The sequence below is a fragment of the Prinia subflava genome, chromosome 10, assembly GCF_021018805.1.
Source record: "Prinia subflava isolate CZ2003 ecotype Zambia chromosome 10, Cam_Psub_1.2, whole genome shotgun sequence".
Classification (NCBI taxonomy): domain Eukaryota; kingdom Metazoa; phylum Chordata; class Aves; order Passeriformes; family Cisticolidae; genus Prinia; species Prinia subflava.
In genome coordinates this window covers 923,857-941,022 of record NC_086256.1, presented here as the reverse complement: position 1 = coordinate 941,022, position 17,166 = coordinate 923,857, and the positions used below count along the sequence as shown (strand labels likewise).

Here is a 17,166-nt window from a genome sequence, read left to right as displayed (position 1 = left end):
GGTTTTTTTGGGGGGAGGGTTTGGAGGGATGGGGTTGGGTTTTCAGTTTTTAAACTTGGCCTTGCTCTCCTGCCCCCAGCATCAGCCCCTGAGCTCAGAGAGGGAGCAGGGCCCCCCTCTCCAGGTACAGATTTGCTGATTGAAAATCTCCTGTTTCTAAAGGGGCAGGAAAACCTCCAGGAGCAGCTTCAGCCATTGCCAGTTAAAACAAAGATTTTTAAAACAAAGATTTTCCTAACTGCAGTTGTGCCCTGAGGTTGCTCTGACTCCTCCCTGCCAGAGCCTTCTCTCTTTTCATCCACCACCACTGCCACATCCTTCTCAGCAGTCCCCAAATCTCCACAGCCCCTTTTTAACCCATCTCTCCTCAAAAGTAAAATAATTCCTTCTTCAGTGACAGGGAGATGGAAAAGTCCCCTCTAAGGAATGAGGTAAAGTTTGGTGCATCCAGCACCAGTGGAAATAAAACCCAGCAGTTTTCTAGGAAGAGGAGTTGAAGTTTCAGGGTTTTATTATCAAAGTTTTGTAAAACATTTTCCGAAACTGTACATCAACATGGCACAGACTGTCGGCTACTTTTGTCTCTTTACCTGCACAAAAGTAAAAGCTCTGGAGCTGCTGAACTAAGGAACAGCTTTGGGTAACTACTCTGCAAATACCATGGGATCACCGAGTGCGGGAGGGAGGGGACGGCCGGGACAGGAACACAAATTCATCTGTTTGTACAACTGGAGATCAAGTAAAAAGTACATTATCTATGGACTCGCTTTAAAAACAGACCAAGGGCATTTTAAAATGCACTCCCTGCTGCAGCGGGTGAGCTCCTGAGCCCCCAGCCCTCCTCACGGGGCACGGGCAGGACTCCCCTTCCCGAGGTGTGACCGTTCCAGCTCGCCCTGGACGGAGCTGAACGGACACAGCGGAGGGAGAGCCCTCAGGAAGGTCGGGACAGAACCCTGGGCAAAGCCAACCAAGACCCACCGGAAACCAAACCCAACCGAGCCCAGCACGTGGCTTAAAACCACAACAAAGCCAAGAGCACAAAGAGCTGGTGTGATCCAAGGCCAGCTCCGGAGTGTCCGGGAGGCCCCCGGCAGCCCCTGGGTGACTGCAGGACAGGGGGGCTCTGCCACCCACCCGGGGCATTCCCAAGGACAGGGGGGCTGTGCCACCCTCCCAGGGCATTCCCACAGGACAGGGGGGCCGTGCCACCCTCCCGGGGCATTCCCACAGGACAGGGGGGCCGTGCCACCCTCCCAGGGCATTCCCACAGGACAGGGGGGCTGTGCCACCCTCCCAGGGCATTCCCACAGGACAGGGGGGCCGTGCCACCCTCCCAGGGCATTCCCACAGGACAGGGGGGCCGTGCCACCCACCCGGGGCATTCCCCCAGGACAGGGAGGCTGTGCCACCTTCCCAGGGCATTCCCCCAGGACAGGGGGGCTGTGCCACCCTCCCCACAGCCCTGGGACGCTGCAGGGCCCTGCTGGCTGGGCCCGGGGCGCTCTGAGGGAGGGGAGCAGGCAGGGAGGAGGGCTGGCCCAGCCCGTGCTGGGGAGGGACGCGCGGCCGGGCCCGGGCCCCGCTGGGCCCTGGAGCAGGGCCCTGTCTCAAGCTTTGGGTGTGAGTTAGTATCGGGATGGACAGACCATGGAGAGCTCGGAGCTGGGTACATCTAGGTTGAGGATTAACGAGTACAGCATAAAGGATCACACTGGAGGGGCTGTGGGCGGGCTCAGTCGCTCATGTCCATGTCCTCCTCGTGGTGGTCGTCCCCGTTGACCTTGGATTCCCTGCCCGGGTCCGCGCTGCCCTTCTCGGCTCCGGGCTCCTTCCCCTTGGGGGAGGGAGCATCCGCCACCTTCTTCTCCTCCTTCTTCTCCTTCTCGCTGTCGTAGCCCTGCTCCTCCTCGTCGTAGTCCCTTGTGACCTGCTTTGCCGGGGAAAGGGACACGTTAGCCGCCCCTGCGGGCCGGGGGGAGGCGGGGCAGGGCCGGCAGCAGCTCCGGGGGTTTTTGGAACATACTTTCACATCCTTGTCGCTCTCGGATTTCCGGTCTCGATCCTTCTCCTTGTCTTTGCTCTTCTTTTTCTTGCTCGTTGACCGCTCCCTCTCGTCTCTGCTCCTCTCCTTGTCTTTATCCTTCTTCTTTTCCTTTTTATGCCTGTAGGATCAGCAGGAGGAGGATGAGGCCCATCACCATCACCCATTCCCTGGCTGGAACTGTCCAGAGCGTTACCCACAGCTCCCGGCAGACCCACAGGAAAATGGCAGAGTGCAAGTGGGGAACAGCCTCTGATTTCAGGAAATACCCAAATCCCAGCTTAGCTCTGGCTCAGGGACAACTCCCCAAGGCCAAGGCTGTGGCAAACAGAACCCTGGAGTGTCCTGAGCTGAAGGGCCCCACAGGGATCAAGGACAGCAAGGACAGCAGGGCTCTGGTGTTTTACAGAGGAGCCCCTCGAGTTCCCACCCTGGGACAGGCCCACAGAACGCCCAGGCCACCCCACACCAGCCAATCCCACCGTGCAGAGCCAAAGGGACTGGGAACGGTGGCACGTCCTACTGCTGCCACCCCCAGAACCCCTGGGGCTCCCAGCCAACCCCAGAGCAGCCCCGTAAAAGCAGCAAATCCCCCCCAAGCAGAATCCCCTGGGATCCTCCCTGCAGGTCACAGGAATTTCCCACCCAGACACCATTTTCCAGCCCAGTGCTTCTTCCCTGACCTTCTGGGCGACGGGGACCGGGACATTTTCCGTTTGGGAGACCTGGGCTTTTTCGGGGAGCGCGTCCCGCTGCGGCTCCGCCGGCGCCGCCGCTCTCTGCAGGGAGACACAGCAGCTCGGGAAATCAGGGTTCATTCCCATAAAGCTGCACATGCACCCCTAACTCCAACCCCAGCCCTGCTCACAGGGGACCAAAGAGTTGTTAGAACTGCAGGGTAAATCTGGAAGGTTTTTTAAAAATGAAACACTTTTGCCTGGATTTATTCCCTAAGTCAGGCAGAGCTTGGCAAACTCTGACTCAAAACAAGGAGAAACTGTTCTAGGCCCACAGAATTTCCCTCAAACACCGCAGGAAAATGAAAGTGTGTATTACACACAGGGGGTACAGGTGCTGTTGAGCCCGTACCAGACACATCCACACTGGAATCATGATCCAAAGGGATCCAGGCACAGTTTGGGCTGGAAGGGACCTCAAAGCTCCTTCCATGGGCAGGGACACCTTCCACAGAGCAGCTGCTCTAGCACAAGAACGTTTCTTTCTATTTAATATTCAAGTGTATCCAGATCCTGCTGGGAACAGAGAGAAAGCCCCATTTCTGTACCTGCTTGTGCTTCTGGATCTTCTGGTTGTGCTGTAGCTTTTGGGGGGAGTTTTAGAACGTTTCTTTTCTTTCTCTTCCTTCTTTTTATCCCTTTTAGTAGAAGAGAGAAGAAGTTTAGGTCACTTTCAAACAGGGCTTCCCAATGTGCTGTACAGGGGAGGGATGCAAGGGGGGAGGGACAGGGGTGACACCCCAGGCTGGGCCCCCCCGGTGCTGCAGCCCCTCCCTGAACAGGGGGCACAGCCCGGGGGACCCCGCAGTGCCAGCACAGGGGACAGTCCCTGCCCTGCCCTCATCATCACCTGGTTTTGGATGTGCTCCGAGACCTCCTGCTCCTCTCTCTGGAGTGAGATCTCCTTCTCCTGGGACTTTTGGATCGCCTCCTGCTCCTGGATTTGGAATGGGACCTTCTCCTTGATCTGCTCCTGGAGCGTCTGCCAGGGACACACAGAAAGGACATTTTGGGACTTCCCCCAAATCCAGCAAAGCTCCACGCATGCACTGCCCTCCCTGTCCTCACAGAGCTCTGCACACTGAAATGTCAGGGAATCCTCAGAGCCCCAAATCCAACCCCAGGCTCTGGCCCAGAATGGTTTTGGGAGGTGTTTTTGGGGAATTCTCACTCACCTGTGTCTGGATGAGGAAGGTGTCCTCCTCCTCCTCGAGCGTGACCTCGACCTCGAATGTCTTCGTTTTTCATCTTTTTTGTCTGAAAAGGGAAAAGCAGAATAAAAACCAGTTGTTTTTATAATATTGAAGAAGATTTTCCAAAGGAAAGGACCTGGAGCTTTCTGTAATTGATATAAATCAACCTGATTTTGCCATTTGAAAGGAAAGCTCATCTATAATTTTCTTCACAAGACAAAAAGAACCAACAGAGGATGGGGACGTTTGTGGCATAAAATATCTGACATAAAGTTTTATGCAAAACTGGAGAAGTCAAAATTCAGAAAAAACTTAAATTTAAGTCAGTGAAAAGCAGGGTCAAGTGAAAATCCCAGAATCTGCCATTTTCTGAGGGGATGAAGAACCTCTTGAATGATTGTTTTGAATTTCCCACAAAAAAGCCTCAAGCTAAGCAAGAACAAGAGCAGGAGCTCTGTTCTTTCCTAGAAATCATCAGGAAGATGCAGAGCTGATGAATATTCTGTATTTTCAGTGTTCAAGTTTCTGCCTCTCAGATTTGGTGGCTCTGATATTTGTGAGAGAGCTGCTGGAGCCTGCTCTAAAATCAAACCTGCTGCAAGAAGCTCCAAAAAGAGAATTATTCACCAGCTCGCTCAGATTAGGAATGAAGATAAAGGAAAGCAGCCCTGGGAAGCATCAGCAGGATGCCAAGTGGTGAGGGCAGGAAATCCATGCTCCCTTGGAATCTGAGCCAGCAGCAGGAACTCCCCTCAGGGAAGCCTGGGTGTTTTACAGCCTTCAGGCAAATCAGTGAATTTTGGGAAAATCAACGCATTAATTCCAGCACATTTGTGCAGGACACAGGGAGCATCCACTGCAGGATGATTAAAAACCCAGTACCTGAATTCCCCACAGACACAGGCACTGAGGCAGCACCCTCAGGTTTTATCCTGTGCTGTGTCCAAGCCCATCCTGGCTGGAATGCTCGTTCCAGGCTGGCATTACCTGGCTCTATAGCAGCAGAAATTAGGGACTGTGCTTCTCGGACTCTCTTCATGGCCTCTTCTATCTCTTTACTGGAGGTATCTGATTTCAGACTGGGGGACACGAGACCTGCAGCCACGTGGTTCAACCTGGGCAACACAGAGTTCCACAAATTCAGCGCTGAGGAATCCAAGGATACAGAGTGAGCCCTTCACAGGATCAGGGAATCCTGGAATGGTTCAGGTCTGCAGGGACACGAGGCCCATCTCATCCCACCCCTGCCATGGGCAGGGACCTTCCCCAGCCCAGGGTGCTCCAAGCCCCTTCCAGGCTGGCACCAGCTCCACAGGAGAGCGAGTGGGCACTGAATGCCCAAGGATATTCCCATGGAATCCCACGGATATTCCCATGGAATCCCACGGAAATTCCCCAGCACTGCAGTACAAGGGTTGGGAACACTGGTGCTTACTTTGGATCCACTGTGCTCATCAGTTTTAGGAGCTGATCTGCTGCGAGAGACTGTGGGGGAAAAACAGAGTTAAAGGCAGGCAGGGAGACATGAGAGCTGCAGAGAACCTTCCCTGGATTCCCCTCCCAGCTGGAAAACCACACCACAACAGCCCCCAGCGAGGGGGAAAGGCCCCACTGGGCTGGGGGGACTGGGGGGACTGGGGAGGGTGAGAACATCCCACACGGGGGCTCAGGGGCTTTAACTTCCACAGCCAAACCCTGCCCTGGGCAGGACCAGGAATAAAACCAGGAATGGATAAAAGCACACATGGATAAAAGCACACATGGATAAAAACACACATGGATAAAACACACTGCTGGGCTGTGCTGTATCTATAATTATGTACCAATAACTTGCTGTGCACAGGTTATTTCTGTCACTGTAAGAGAACAGAGCCTCTCTGTGCTGTTTGTCCACTGAAGATCTCAATGCCAGCGTATTTAACATTTAAATATTTCATGAAAAAATGTATTTTACAGCTCTTAGGGTAATCCAGGTATTGTTGTGATCAGCCACTTCCTGCACCAATGGGGTATTAAGAAGAAAATGTTTAATCTTCACTCATTTTTTAATAATGAGCCCAAAGTTTCATTTTTGAAATGTTTGTTACAATGTGATGGTTTAATGTACAAAATTCCTCCATCACCCCAAATTTACATTTTTCTGATTTGCCTTTAAAATGATTTTTCTCATTTGTTATGTAATTTTCACCATCATTTGCTTGCTCTTCCACATGGGAATACATAAAAAAATTAAATGATGGCAGCAGCAATGCATTAAATTATTGCTGCTTCTTGTTGCTGTAAAAGAGTATTTGGTTCTTACCTCTTAAATAATTTATCTACAGAGATATGATCAATATATTTATATTGCTATATTTTTATTGATAAAATACACTCAATATTCTAGTACTTAGTACTTAAAAGCCTTTTTTTATTCAACTGTACCAACCTAATGAGGTTTCTTCAGATTTTTGACACCTAAAAAACTACTTTTTACTTGAAGAACAAGGCAGGTTCATGGCCTGATAATGACACATATTTGAAATATTTCATTGCTATTCCCAAACTCTTCCTTGGCCCCTTCCAACATTTAATTTGATATTCAAGCAGATATTTCTTTTTCCAAGCAGAACCCAATTCCTGGAGTTTGCAGGCAGTGGCTGTGAACTGACACAAATGAACCCCACTGTTAGAGCAGGGAAGAGGGGCAATAAAGGGGATTTTGGACTGGGGACTCACCTGGGAGTTCAGGTTTGCTCCAGGAAGCCCAAGAGCAGCAAGGGCAGGGTCGAGAGCAGGAGCTCCTAGAGCAGCTAAAGGGACAGCACCAATCTGTGGCAGAGACAGCAGTCAGGGCACAGGCAGGGACAAACCCAGGCAGGGACAGCAGTGGGCAGGGGAAATAAAGATGAAGGAGTAAAGCATTCCAAAAATTGAAGGGATAGTTGAAAATCAGGTTATTTTTCTAAAAAACAGGAACTCATTCTAAGCTTTTGAGGCTATTGCCCCATTTTAATTCATTTCAGGGTTGAGATGGCCACGGTTTATGTTAAAAGGCAATTTAACAATGCTGCATCCCTGCAAATGGTTAAATTAATTTGGTTAAAAGTGACTGGGAGAGCAGAAGGCTCCTAGGGCAGCTCCTTGTGGGCCATTTCAGATGAGGTGACTGAACAGACACCCAAACCCCAGCCAGGCTGTCAGGATGTGCTTGGACATTCCCCTAGAATGGATTGTGGGACACATCCCAGCACAGAGTGGCCGGGAGCAGCCTGGGCTTCAGAGACACAGCTGGAATTAGGGTGGCTCAACAACCATCCCCAGGATTCCTACACAGTTTGTTCAGTCAATGAAATCTTTTGGGTTGCATTTGGTCCTTCCAACCCCTTCCCTGGGTTTCAAAGGTTAAATTTAGGCTCTCCCCCCTGAGGAGCTCCATGAGCTGAGGTGGGTTTGAGAAGTGCAGAATGGACGAGGCTTTATCACGATTAATTTGCCTCCTGCACTTTCACTCTGTGCTCTGTTGAGAGCTGAGCTGTGACTCCAACCTCTCCCACAAGGTGCAGTTCTCAGTGTTCATCTTCCACATGGATTCCTGTGGGGTCACACAACCAGGCTCCAACTCTCCCCTCAGCTGCAGGGTTAATGAAGGGAATCTCACAGCGTGGCAGCTCCTTGGGCTTGGGGGATTACAAATCTGTGAGATCTCTACTGCTGGGCACATCTGTAAAGTACAGTGGGTGAGAGGGGTGGAGGCACAGACAGGGCCCTGAGCAACCAGGAAGTCAGGAAATAGGGAAGTAAGGATATTCCAGCATATTCCATCCAACAACTTGTCACTATGGTGCCCCAATCCATGGATAAACCACTTCAGGAACTGGAATGAACACATCAGTCCTGAGAGAAGAGCAGGAATGAAGCAGGAAAGCAGCAGGAGGCCCCCAGGGGTGCCCAGCCTACCTGAGAGAGAGGGTTGGGAGTGGGCAGCAGGCCACCCCCGGGCAGCAGCCCTGCCACGGCATTAGCTGGTGCCAAGAGAGACAAAGCCTTAGTCTCATCAGGAATGACTCCTGCAGGGAAACAGCCTGGCATTAGAGAGCGTCCCAGCCCAGAGGCACCAAATACACAAATACACCCAGCAAAGTCTCCCTGATACACCACCTGAGTTTGTTGAAAGTACTTATGTTGGCTAAAATACAAAGCTTGATGGCTATTAATATTTAGCATTAACTTTTTTTGTCAGAATGCAACTTCAATGGGTGACAATTTGACTGTTCCTTTTTCTCTACAAAAGGTTAAGTTTCTAGAGCAAAAAAATAGCACAATACACACTACTTTGTTGTTAACACTGCCAAGGTTTCATCACCTGTACTCGATTTTTAAGTCATGAACCAAACGTAAGCAAGCACAGTCGGTTCTCCAGGGGTGAGAGTGCTCTCAACTTTCAAAAGCTGTTTTATGAACAACGACTCGTGTCGGCTGCTTCACTACAAAGCACACAGAAAAATCAAGATACACAAGACAAAAAAAGTTGGATTTAGGGGTTAATAATATGGTACAGTTCACTATGTTTTCTTTTACACCTACCATACAAATTTTGGCAAACTTAAAGAGAAGGGATGGGTGTTTGGGGTAGGGCTTTTGCTGGCGTGTCTGATGGAATGCGGTCCCTGCGGCTCTCCGGGAATGCTGGGGGTGTGTCTGTGGCTGGGATACACACAGGGATGCTGGCACATTCCTTACCTGTGCAGTAAAATGCATTTGCTCCAATATGTGCCAGCTCAGAGCACCAACACTGCCACCTGCCGTGGCACAGGGGACTGGTGGCCCAGAGCCCTGCAGCCAGCTAAGGCCAGGGGCTCTGCACTGCCTGCTCTGCACACGCAGAGCTCGGGGCCTGCCAGCAAACAGGCGTGCAGGGAGTGCTACTCTATCCAACAGCAAAAGCCCTATACAGATGGATTAATTTGTTAATGTGCCCAAGCCCCCAGAATGAGAGTTCAATAAAACAGTTTTACTATATAGTTGCAAATACCAGTAGTGTTTCTGCAATACATATTAAGAAACTGCATCTCATCATAAAACATACAATATGTACAGGGCACTTAAGAGAAACTGGATAAGCTGCAGAAGAAAACTGTTGGGTGGTTTTTTCAGCAGGGCCTGGTATATAGTTCAGGCTGAACCAGGGAAAAGAACTGTAAAACACAACAACAAAAAAGAAAAACCACTGTTAAATAAAGGTAATGGTTCCTCCCACCTATACTGAGAAGTGCCGATAATCTACACAAATGTACAATACACAGCACTGATATCTGGCTCGTGGCACTGAGCTGGCAGCACTTTAGATACCCAAAGTTATGGAGGGACAGGGGAAAAAGGTCATGGAGGCAAAGGGCAGGAATGCATAAATACATCAACATACCTACAGAGAGATTATGGGGTCATTTGGCATGCAAAATTATGTCTCAAGAGGATATTTATCAATTACAGCTAAACATTTCAAATTAGTGCAACTACAACATTTCTGGCATCTAAATACAAATCCTCAGACTTAGCTCGAGACACCTCATAGAAGATCTGCATCCATTAAAAAAATTCATGCATCTGATCCTCTAATTGTTTCTTTTAAAAATATTTAAATAAACTACAATTTAAAAAAAGCAATGAGGCCCCTCACCAGTTAATTTTCATGCTTCAAGAGCTTTTTTTACTGCTGCTTTGTTAGAACCATGAAATACTGCATGAATGTGTAGAAATGAAAGAAAAAGAAACAGACAAAAGAAACAAACATTAACCAAAGAACCTAAACACCCCTCCCAGCCATCTTTAACCTTAAGAGTTCCTTCCAAATCTAGGAATTAGCCCAGAGAAAATGACAAATACTAAACCTTACCGTAGCCTTTGTGTATAGTTCTATAACACAAAGCAACAGCCAACACCAAAGTGTCTGTGTGAGCTAAAACTTGGGACGGGGGGGAATTATTGCACTAAACAGATAATAAACATTTGCTTTAGTGACAGGCAATAATCACACAGGTTCATTAGCACAGCAGAAATGAGAGGAGGGCCCCGTTCAGCACAGGCCTGGCTTTAAGCACAGCAGCAGTGGCCCTGTGGGCTGGGGAATTGCTGCTCCTTGTTGAACTGGGACATGGCAGGCTGAATTTTGGGGGAAGGCTGTACTCCAGCACAGGGACACAAGTTTGGGATGATCAGCCCAGGGGCAATGCTTTACTGGCTGAACATCTCTCTTGCCATGTGCCAGGGCCACTGAATTCTGAACTGTTAAACAGCACGAGGTACAGCCCAGGAGTGACTCCTTACCAGGCCCAGTAAAATATTCTACTTTAGTAATTTGGTTTTCTGAAGCACAGCTGCTGGGCAGGATTCTCTACGTGCCAGGTTTATCCACAGTGTCAGACTGACAACGAGAAAAGTGGGTTTATCCTTGTAGGAAGAGTTCAACTCTGGCACTATTCCCAAGGGCCTTGGAGAATATTCCAGCACGATCCCACTGGGCTGGTGCTGTGTTTAACACCCACAGGGACAAGGAGCCTTTCAGCTCTGCTGTTCTCAGCAGTGGCAGCACCTCCAGTGCAGAGGGGCTCTGGACCCTCAGGGAGCAGCAGGGCTCAGCCAGAGGCCACTGCACATTCCTACACTCCAGGAATTAGGCTGCACATCTTTGAAGTTTAAGTTTTGTATCTTTTCAGCTTCAGGAATACAAAGATAAGATAAGACAGCTCCCCAGGCCTCAAGAGACAGCTCTAGCATGACAGATTACAGGTGTGACCCCAGGCCATGTACCAAATTTAGCACTGTAGTATGACTTAATCTGCAAGATTTTATTCAATTCAACCTTTCCCAGAAGTAAATTAAGAAATGCACAAGTACAATGGAAATCAGTTACTTCTAAAGCAAGTCTAGAAGAGTTTAATAAGACTTCTGTAAGAAGAGGTGTCTTCTCAGCACTTTGCTTTTAAGGTAAGTTCCAAAAACCCTGCTCATTGCCTTTCAAATTACTGTAACACCCTAAAATGTAAAAATAAAAAGAAGAAGAGAAAATGTAGTTAACAAGTGGTTACACCAGGAAAACACTTGGGGACTTGAGTGCTTGCTGGCCTTTAGTTAATGGCTAGAATCCCCTGTAGCTGCAGAGGACCCACTGTTTTTCAGTCATCTGGAAGGGCTTTGCATTTGCCTTCTCCACTACAAAAATCACACACACAAATAACAGAGAGAAGAGTTTATTATTTAGTGAAATGCTATTAAATATATCAAGGATGAACAAGAAAACTTGGAATTAAAAACTAGGACCAGTGCCCATGTGGCACCTCTTGGAAGTTGTCACTTTTGAATTAAACCGTAATTACTCAAACCCTTGGTATACTGGACTCCACAAGGAGAGTGAGGGCCTTTTTGGGGGATGTTCCCAAATAAATGCAGAGGCAGCATATTCCAAAGGAATGCTAATTCCTCTCCCATGCACTCTCAGAGAGGGAGAAACCATTCTCATGAAGAGAGTGAAAGTGGCTAATAATTATTAAGGTGCAATTTCCTTAAAATATTGACCTGTTTGTGTTACAGTCTGTTTGGGAAAAAGTCTCATTGAGACCGACACAGAGCAAATTTTGCACAGAATTCTGCCTAAAACGTTCTCATTCTACACTTCAAGACACACAAAACTTCCCACTTTGGTTTGGCGTCACTGTGGAAGCAAAGTGACCAAACCCAGGGGCCAAAGGCAATATACCAAGGGTTTCAGAGCGGCCATCTGTGACACATTTGACACAGGACTAGTTAAACTTTGTGCACTAGCAAGGAACCAACCACCACCCAAGGGTGGCCCCATAGAACATCAAACGAGGTACAAACCTTCAGCATAGGGAACCACAATGAGGGCTCTGTCAACGAACACAGTGTTTGTCAGGTGCTGCGCCACCACGGCCGAGTCGGGGTCGTGGAACTTTACAAAGCACACACGCGACGACACCGGCAAGGGGGAGTCACTGCAAGAGAAGAGCCAGGCTCAGGGACAGCAGGGGACAGCAGGGGACAGCAGGGGACAGCAGGGGACAGCAGGGGACACAGCACCCGCCCCAGGATCACACCCTCCCCTCTGTGACACTGCCTCACTCGCAGCTGCACCTCAGCTCTGCTATCACCTGGAGCTGCACATTTGTTACGCACAATAAATCCGTGAGCGGCCACCCAAATGCAAATCCCGCCCTGGCTGCGAGGAAAACTTGGCAGAAAAAGGAGAAAAAGTGACCAATTGTGCCTCAGTTAGACCCTGTGGGTTCACACTCCCTGCTTCAGGCCCCAGGTGACTGATTCAGGTGAACTGTGAAAGGAAGAGGGTGATGATTAAAGGATCGCTGTGACTCGGGACAAGGGCAGGCAGGGGCAGGGTGTGTGGGGATGGCTGTGTCCTGCCAGAGCGCACGGATGGGTGGGATTTTGGGAAGGAATTCCTGGTGGGAGGTGCTGAGGCCCTGGAATGGAATTCCCAGAGAAGCTGTGGCTGTCCCTGGATCCCTGCAGTGTCCAAAGCCAGGTTGGAGCAGCCTGGGATAGTGGAAGGTCCCTTCCCACGGCAGGGGTGGAACAGGATGAACTCTGAGGTTACTCCCAACCCAAACCAGTCTGAAATTCTGTTTTATTTATCAACCCAATTCCATTTCAGCTTCTACACTGAACATCCTGTAAATGCCCAGTGCCGAGCTCCTGCCTGTCCCTCAGACGGGAAGAACAAACACAGGGGAATTTCGGGAGCTGAGGCAGGAATGAAAAGCTGGGCACAGTAAAACACCTCTCTCCAAGCTAGGTCTGTATCTGTTCCCAGCTCAGAACAAGTGTCTGTCAACCCACAAATCCAAAACTGAGAAGTTTTGAGTCACTTCAAAGAAAAACCAACCCAGAAATATCTGCTTCCTACAACAGGAAAGAATTGTACAACTACAGCTGCAACTTCCCTAAAACCAAACCAAACTCAAAGTCCAGCTGCAGTCAACCCAGGCAAGGTCCAGAACGGGTTTCAAGGACCCCCTGTCCTGAAAGTGGGGCAGATTTTGCTGTAATTGGAGGCACAAAGTGAAAGACAGGAAGAAGAATTGTTCTGCAGGCAGAACTGTGGGACAGATGAGTTAAAAGCTGCCTCCAGAAGCCCCAGGCAGGGAGTGGAAGCAGCAGCAAGTCCTAAACTCCTTGTTCCTACACCAGACCAGAGGTCCAGATCAGTGTGGGGAGCTCTGAAAACATCACTGATCCTGACAAAAATCTGCTTTTCCTCCCTGGATTCCCAGCCACAACTCCAGAACATGTGACTTCAAAGGCATCCCAGCTGCAGAGCAGTTTGATCTGAGCTCTGAGGCTGATCCAGCCTCTCAGCACTGGGGGCTGTCAGAATTCAGGGAGCAGTTCCCACACACCCAGACACATCCAGGGTCTATTTTTGGCACTGCAAATGCCAAAAGCTCCCTCACCTTCAGCCCTGCTGAGCCCAACACACACAAGTGCCCCCAGTGTCTGTCAGACCACACTTTAATAACCTCACATTTCACCTGATGTGGAAAACTAAATTGGAGCCAGCACATTGCAGCTTCTGAGGCATTAAAATTAGAAGCAGCCACTTGCTCCCACAGCTTGCAGACCAAATAAATTGGGAAGTAACAGCAGTGATAAATGAGAAAATGGAATCTGTTGGCTCTTTTGTGCCCAGGAATCCACAGCAGCTTGCCAAAATGGTGCCTTTTTTAGCCCATAAGTAATAATTATAAGAAATAATAAGAAATTTAAAATAAAAATAACATAAACCCAAAGAAGTGTTACAAGGTGTTTTAACAAAATAACAGTAAAATTGTAAAGAAAAGTAAATCAAGGGATGATGGCAGAGCTGAAGGAGTTCCTAATCTAAATTGTATAAAATTTACACAATTCATTACAGAAATGCAGCCCAATATTTCCAGGCATTTTTAAAATGCCAGTGATAGCAATGTGGACTACAGCAGATCCTACTGACTCTTCAGCAGATCCTTTTTACAGCCAGGAGTGCCACTGGGAATGCTCTGAGCTTCCTCCCAAAATAATGAACCCAAAATAACAACTGAAAATGTGTTAGGCAACGCTCCTGCAGCCTGACATTTAATTTACATCTGTGTATTGCACTTTGGAAAATGCTATTTCCACTCCCTCTCAAATGCAAGCTGGGTGAAATTCAACAAGAACTGGATGTTCTCAACAGCTCCCAAAAAACCCCACCATCCATCATTATCCTAATTCACCCCAGGCTGAAACATTCAGGAATTGTCTCAGCTGCTGGAATACACAGGGATTTCCCGGGGCTGGAATACAGGAATCCCAGACATTCATTGCCTTCGCTTCCCAGTCTGGATGGGATTTTATGGAATACAATAAAGATGAGAACCGGGCAATGGAGTCGGGGAAAAGCAGAAGGATGAGGGGGAGGAAAACTGGAAGAAGTCCCAAAGCTGGTTGTGCATTAAAGATGCAGCTGAGGTGCACAATAAATGGGAAACAGGGATTAAATAAACTGGGAAAAGGAGGCGGATGAGGGGGGAGAAGGAAACCCAGGGATTTCCAGAGGCTCAGGAAGTTCCACACGATCTGGAAGTGCAGGAGAATCAGGAAGGTGTAGGGCAGAGTCAGAGCGACACGGATCAAAGGAGGAGGTGGAGCAGCGGAAATGGGATTGGCTCCTCAAATACCACAGGCAAGGGAGAATCCAGACCAGGGGAGAATTCACAGATTATCATTTATATCCCACACCCCTCCAAAAATGGATGGACACCATGGGCAGGGGAAAGTCAGGAGCTGGAATTTGAAGGAGAAGGAACAGAAAGAGTGTGGCACTATTAGAAAATGTCCCTTTCTTTGGGGTGAAGTGGAACTGGGGGCCCTGAAGTGACCTAGAGCAGTGTCCCATCAGCCCAGGGAGATTCCCCTAGGGGTGAGTGCCAGGGCCCCCCTCACACAAGGGAAAGGACACCAAGGCACCAGAGCAATCTCCAAATTAGTTAATGTGTACCTAAAGCTACAAAGTGTCAGAGACACACATCACCTCCAAAGAGTGCCCTGAAAAACGAGATAAAGTGTTCAAATCCAGAGCAGCCCATCCAGGTGAGCTCCTGCCATGCCAGTAATCCCAGCTGGCAACAAGGAATCTCCATCTGCAACTGTCTGTGGTTTGTGCTAGCAGGGATGGAAGCCTCACTGAGGAAAAACAAATGTCTTGTGATAGTTTTATCCCCTAAAATAAAAAATCCAAGTAATTTCGGGTATTACAAAGAACTGTGTTCTTGTTTGATTAATCTTCAGCGTGGCAGAAAGAAAACCTTTAACTTGCATAATGAATATGCAAAACACCAACGTGGAATGACACCAGGCTCTGTAAATCAATCAAACTGAAGCCATCAGCACTGCTAACACCCAGGTTTTATACTGCATCAGAAAGGATTCTGAAAGCACTATTTATTTTCATTAGAACTTAACTGCACGTGGAGACATAAACACTGTACGTTTCGTTTGTTTGTGGTTATTTGTAAATTTCCTGAATTTGTAAATTACCCGAACCTTCATTTTCAGTTATATACACACTTGAAATGTGCATGATTTGTTTCAATTTGCACAGAATTCCTTGCAAGATATGCGAATGAGAAATGTGCATTTGTCTGTTAGCAGTTACGTTTCTGCTCAGCACAGATTTGTTTGCAAGGAACACAAATATTAAAAACGTATTCTTTGTAAACTAGGGGTAGGCCGCTCCTCTAGCACAAAATCCTTTGTAACAAATGCATTTATCTACACCTAGAAGTTTTGGTCCCGTGGAGGTGACGCAGCCAGCAGAGGCTCGGCGGGCACAACCCTGGACAAACAACTCCTGGAGACAAACGTGAATTTCCCCGGAGCCGCACGTGTCCCTCCACGCCCCGCACTAATCCCGCAATCCCGTGACCGAGCGGGAACAGCAGCTCCGGGGCCCGCGGCCAGAGCCGCCCCCGCAGCCCCGCAGCCCCCGCGGGCGCAGCGCGGCCCGGGCCCGGCGCGATCCCCGCGGGCGGGCGGGGGCGGCCCGGGCCGGGAGCGCAGCGGGGGCGGGCGGGAGGCGGCGCCGGGCCGCGGGCAGGGCGCGGGGGGAGGGACGGAGGGGGAGGCGGCGAGGCCGGGCCGGGCCCGCACTCACTCGGGGGGGAAGAGGCGCAGCTCCTCGATCTTGCCCAGGAAGCCGAAGAGGGTCCGCATCTGCTCCGAGCTGGCGCTGGGCGAGACGTTGGTGACCTGGATCACGTCGGTGCCGCTGCTGGAGGCCATCGCGCCGCCGCCCGCTCCGCCGGTGCTGCAGCAGACACAGCGGGGGCGGGGAGCGGGTGAGGAGCGGGCGGGGGCGCTGCGGTTCGCTGTCCCCCGGCCCGGTTCGCCCGCCCCGCTCCGCCGCCCCCGGCCCGGCCCCGCCGCCCCGCCGGCCCCGCGCGCGCCGCCTCACCAGCCTGCCCGGGCCGCAGTATCCCACAGTGCACCGCGCCGCGCCTGCGCGCGCGCCCACGGCGCGCGGCCCCGCGCATGCGCCGCGCCGCCGGACACGCACGGGGACAGCGCCGCCCGCGCGCGGGGGCGGCGCGTGCGCGGACGGGGCGCGCTCACCGCCCCCTCCCCCCCCCCCCGAACAGGAGCGGGGGCGCGGCCGGAGCCGCGCGCGGGAAACCTGAGGGGGCTCTGAGGGGGCACTGAGGGGGCTCTGAGGGGGCACTGAGGGGGCTCTGAGGGGGCACTGAGGGGCTCTGAGGGGGCACTGAGGGGCTCTGAGGGGGCTCTGAGGGGGCTCTGAGGGGGCACTGAGGGGGCTCTGAGGGGCTGTTATTTCCTCCTCCTCCCTCATCATTTCACAGACCGAACTCTCACTGAACACACTGTCCGAGTGATGCCTTAGGATTCTAGCTTTTATATTTTTGCATATATTTGTGATGCTGTAATTTTGTAGTGTATAGCTCTATACTCCGTATACAGCGCTAGCTGCTGTCTTCGCATTTTGGTCAGGCACAATTCCTCCCTTGGCCTGTGAATCAAGGACACCTCACTGCCTCAGGCCCTGAGAGATGGAAACAAAAGTGATTTGGGGGGGGAAAACTTGAGGTAAAAGACTTCATTAACCGAAGCTGTAATTGGGAAATTAACTCCCAATATGCAAATAGAC

General features: G+C 50.2%; 1 protein-coding gene across 4 annotated transcripts; it reads right to left on the bottom strand.

The window, feature by feature from the left end:
• Positions 1 to 488: 488 nt before the first annotated feature.
• On the bottom strand, positions 489 to 16,588 carry SRSF11 (serine and arginine rich splicing factor 11). Of its 4 annotated transcripts, none has more exons than XM_063406850.1 (13): positions 16,459 to 16,588; positions 16,159 to 16,311; positions 11,832 to 11,965; positions 7,914 to 8,023; positions 6,693 to 6,785; positions 5,410 to 5,459; positions 4,962 to 5,089; positions 3,957 to 4,038; positions 3,632 to 3,763; positions 3,330 to 3,419; positions 2,728 to 2,823; positions 2,027 to 2,165; positions 489 to 1,933 (listed from the first exon to the last, which is right to left on the bottom strand). In XM_063406850.1, exons 2-13 carry the CDS (start codon positions 16,284 to 16,286, stop codon positions 1,736 to 1,738), a joined length of 1,380 nt encoding a protein of 459 aa, XP_063262920.1. In that variant the 5' UTR covers positions 16,287 to 16,311; positions 16,459 to 16,588; the 3' UTR covers positions 489 to 1,735. The 4 variants fall into 4 exon arrangements, with proteins under 4 accessions (XP_063262920.1, XP_063262921.1, XP_063262922.1 ...); XM_063406851.1 differs by having other exon boundaries at positions 489 to 1,930; XM_063406852.1 differs by lacking the exons at positions 16,159 to 16,311; positions 16,459 to 16,588 and adding an exon at positions 8,320 to 10,988.
• Between the last annotated feature and the right edge of the window lie 578 nt (positions 16,589 to 17,166).

Coding starts and splice junctions, on each gene's coding strand:
- SRSF11 (XM_063406850.1), bottom strand. CDS start 16,286: ATGGCCTCCAGCAGCGGCACCGACGTGATCCAGGTCACCAACGTCTCG. Junction 4,039..4,961: donor TTCTGCTGCTATAGAGCCAG/GTAATGCCAGCC, acceptor TTCCCTTTTCAG/ACAAAAAAGATGAAAAACGA. Junction 1,934..2,026: donor AGAGCGACAAGGATGTGAAA/GTATGTTCCAAA, acceptor TCCCCGGCAAAG/CAGGTCACAAGGGACTACGA.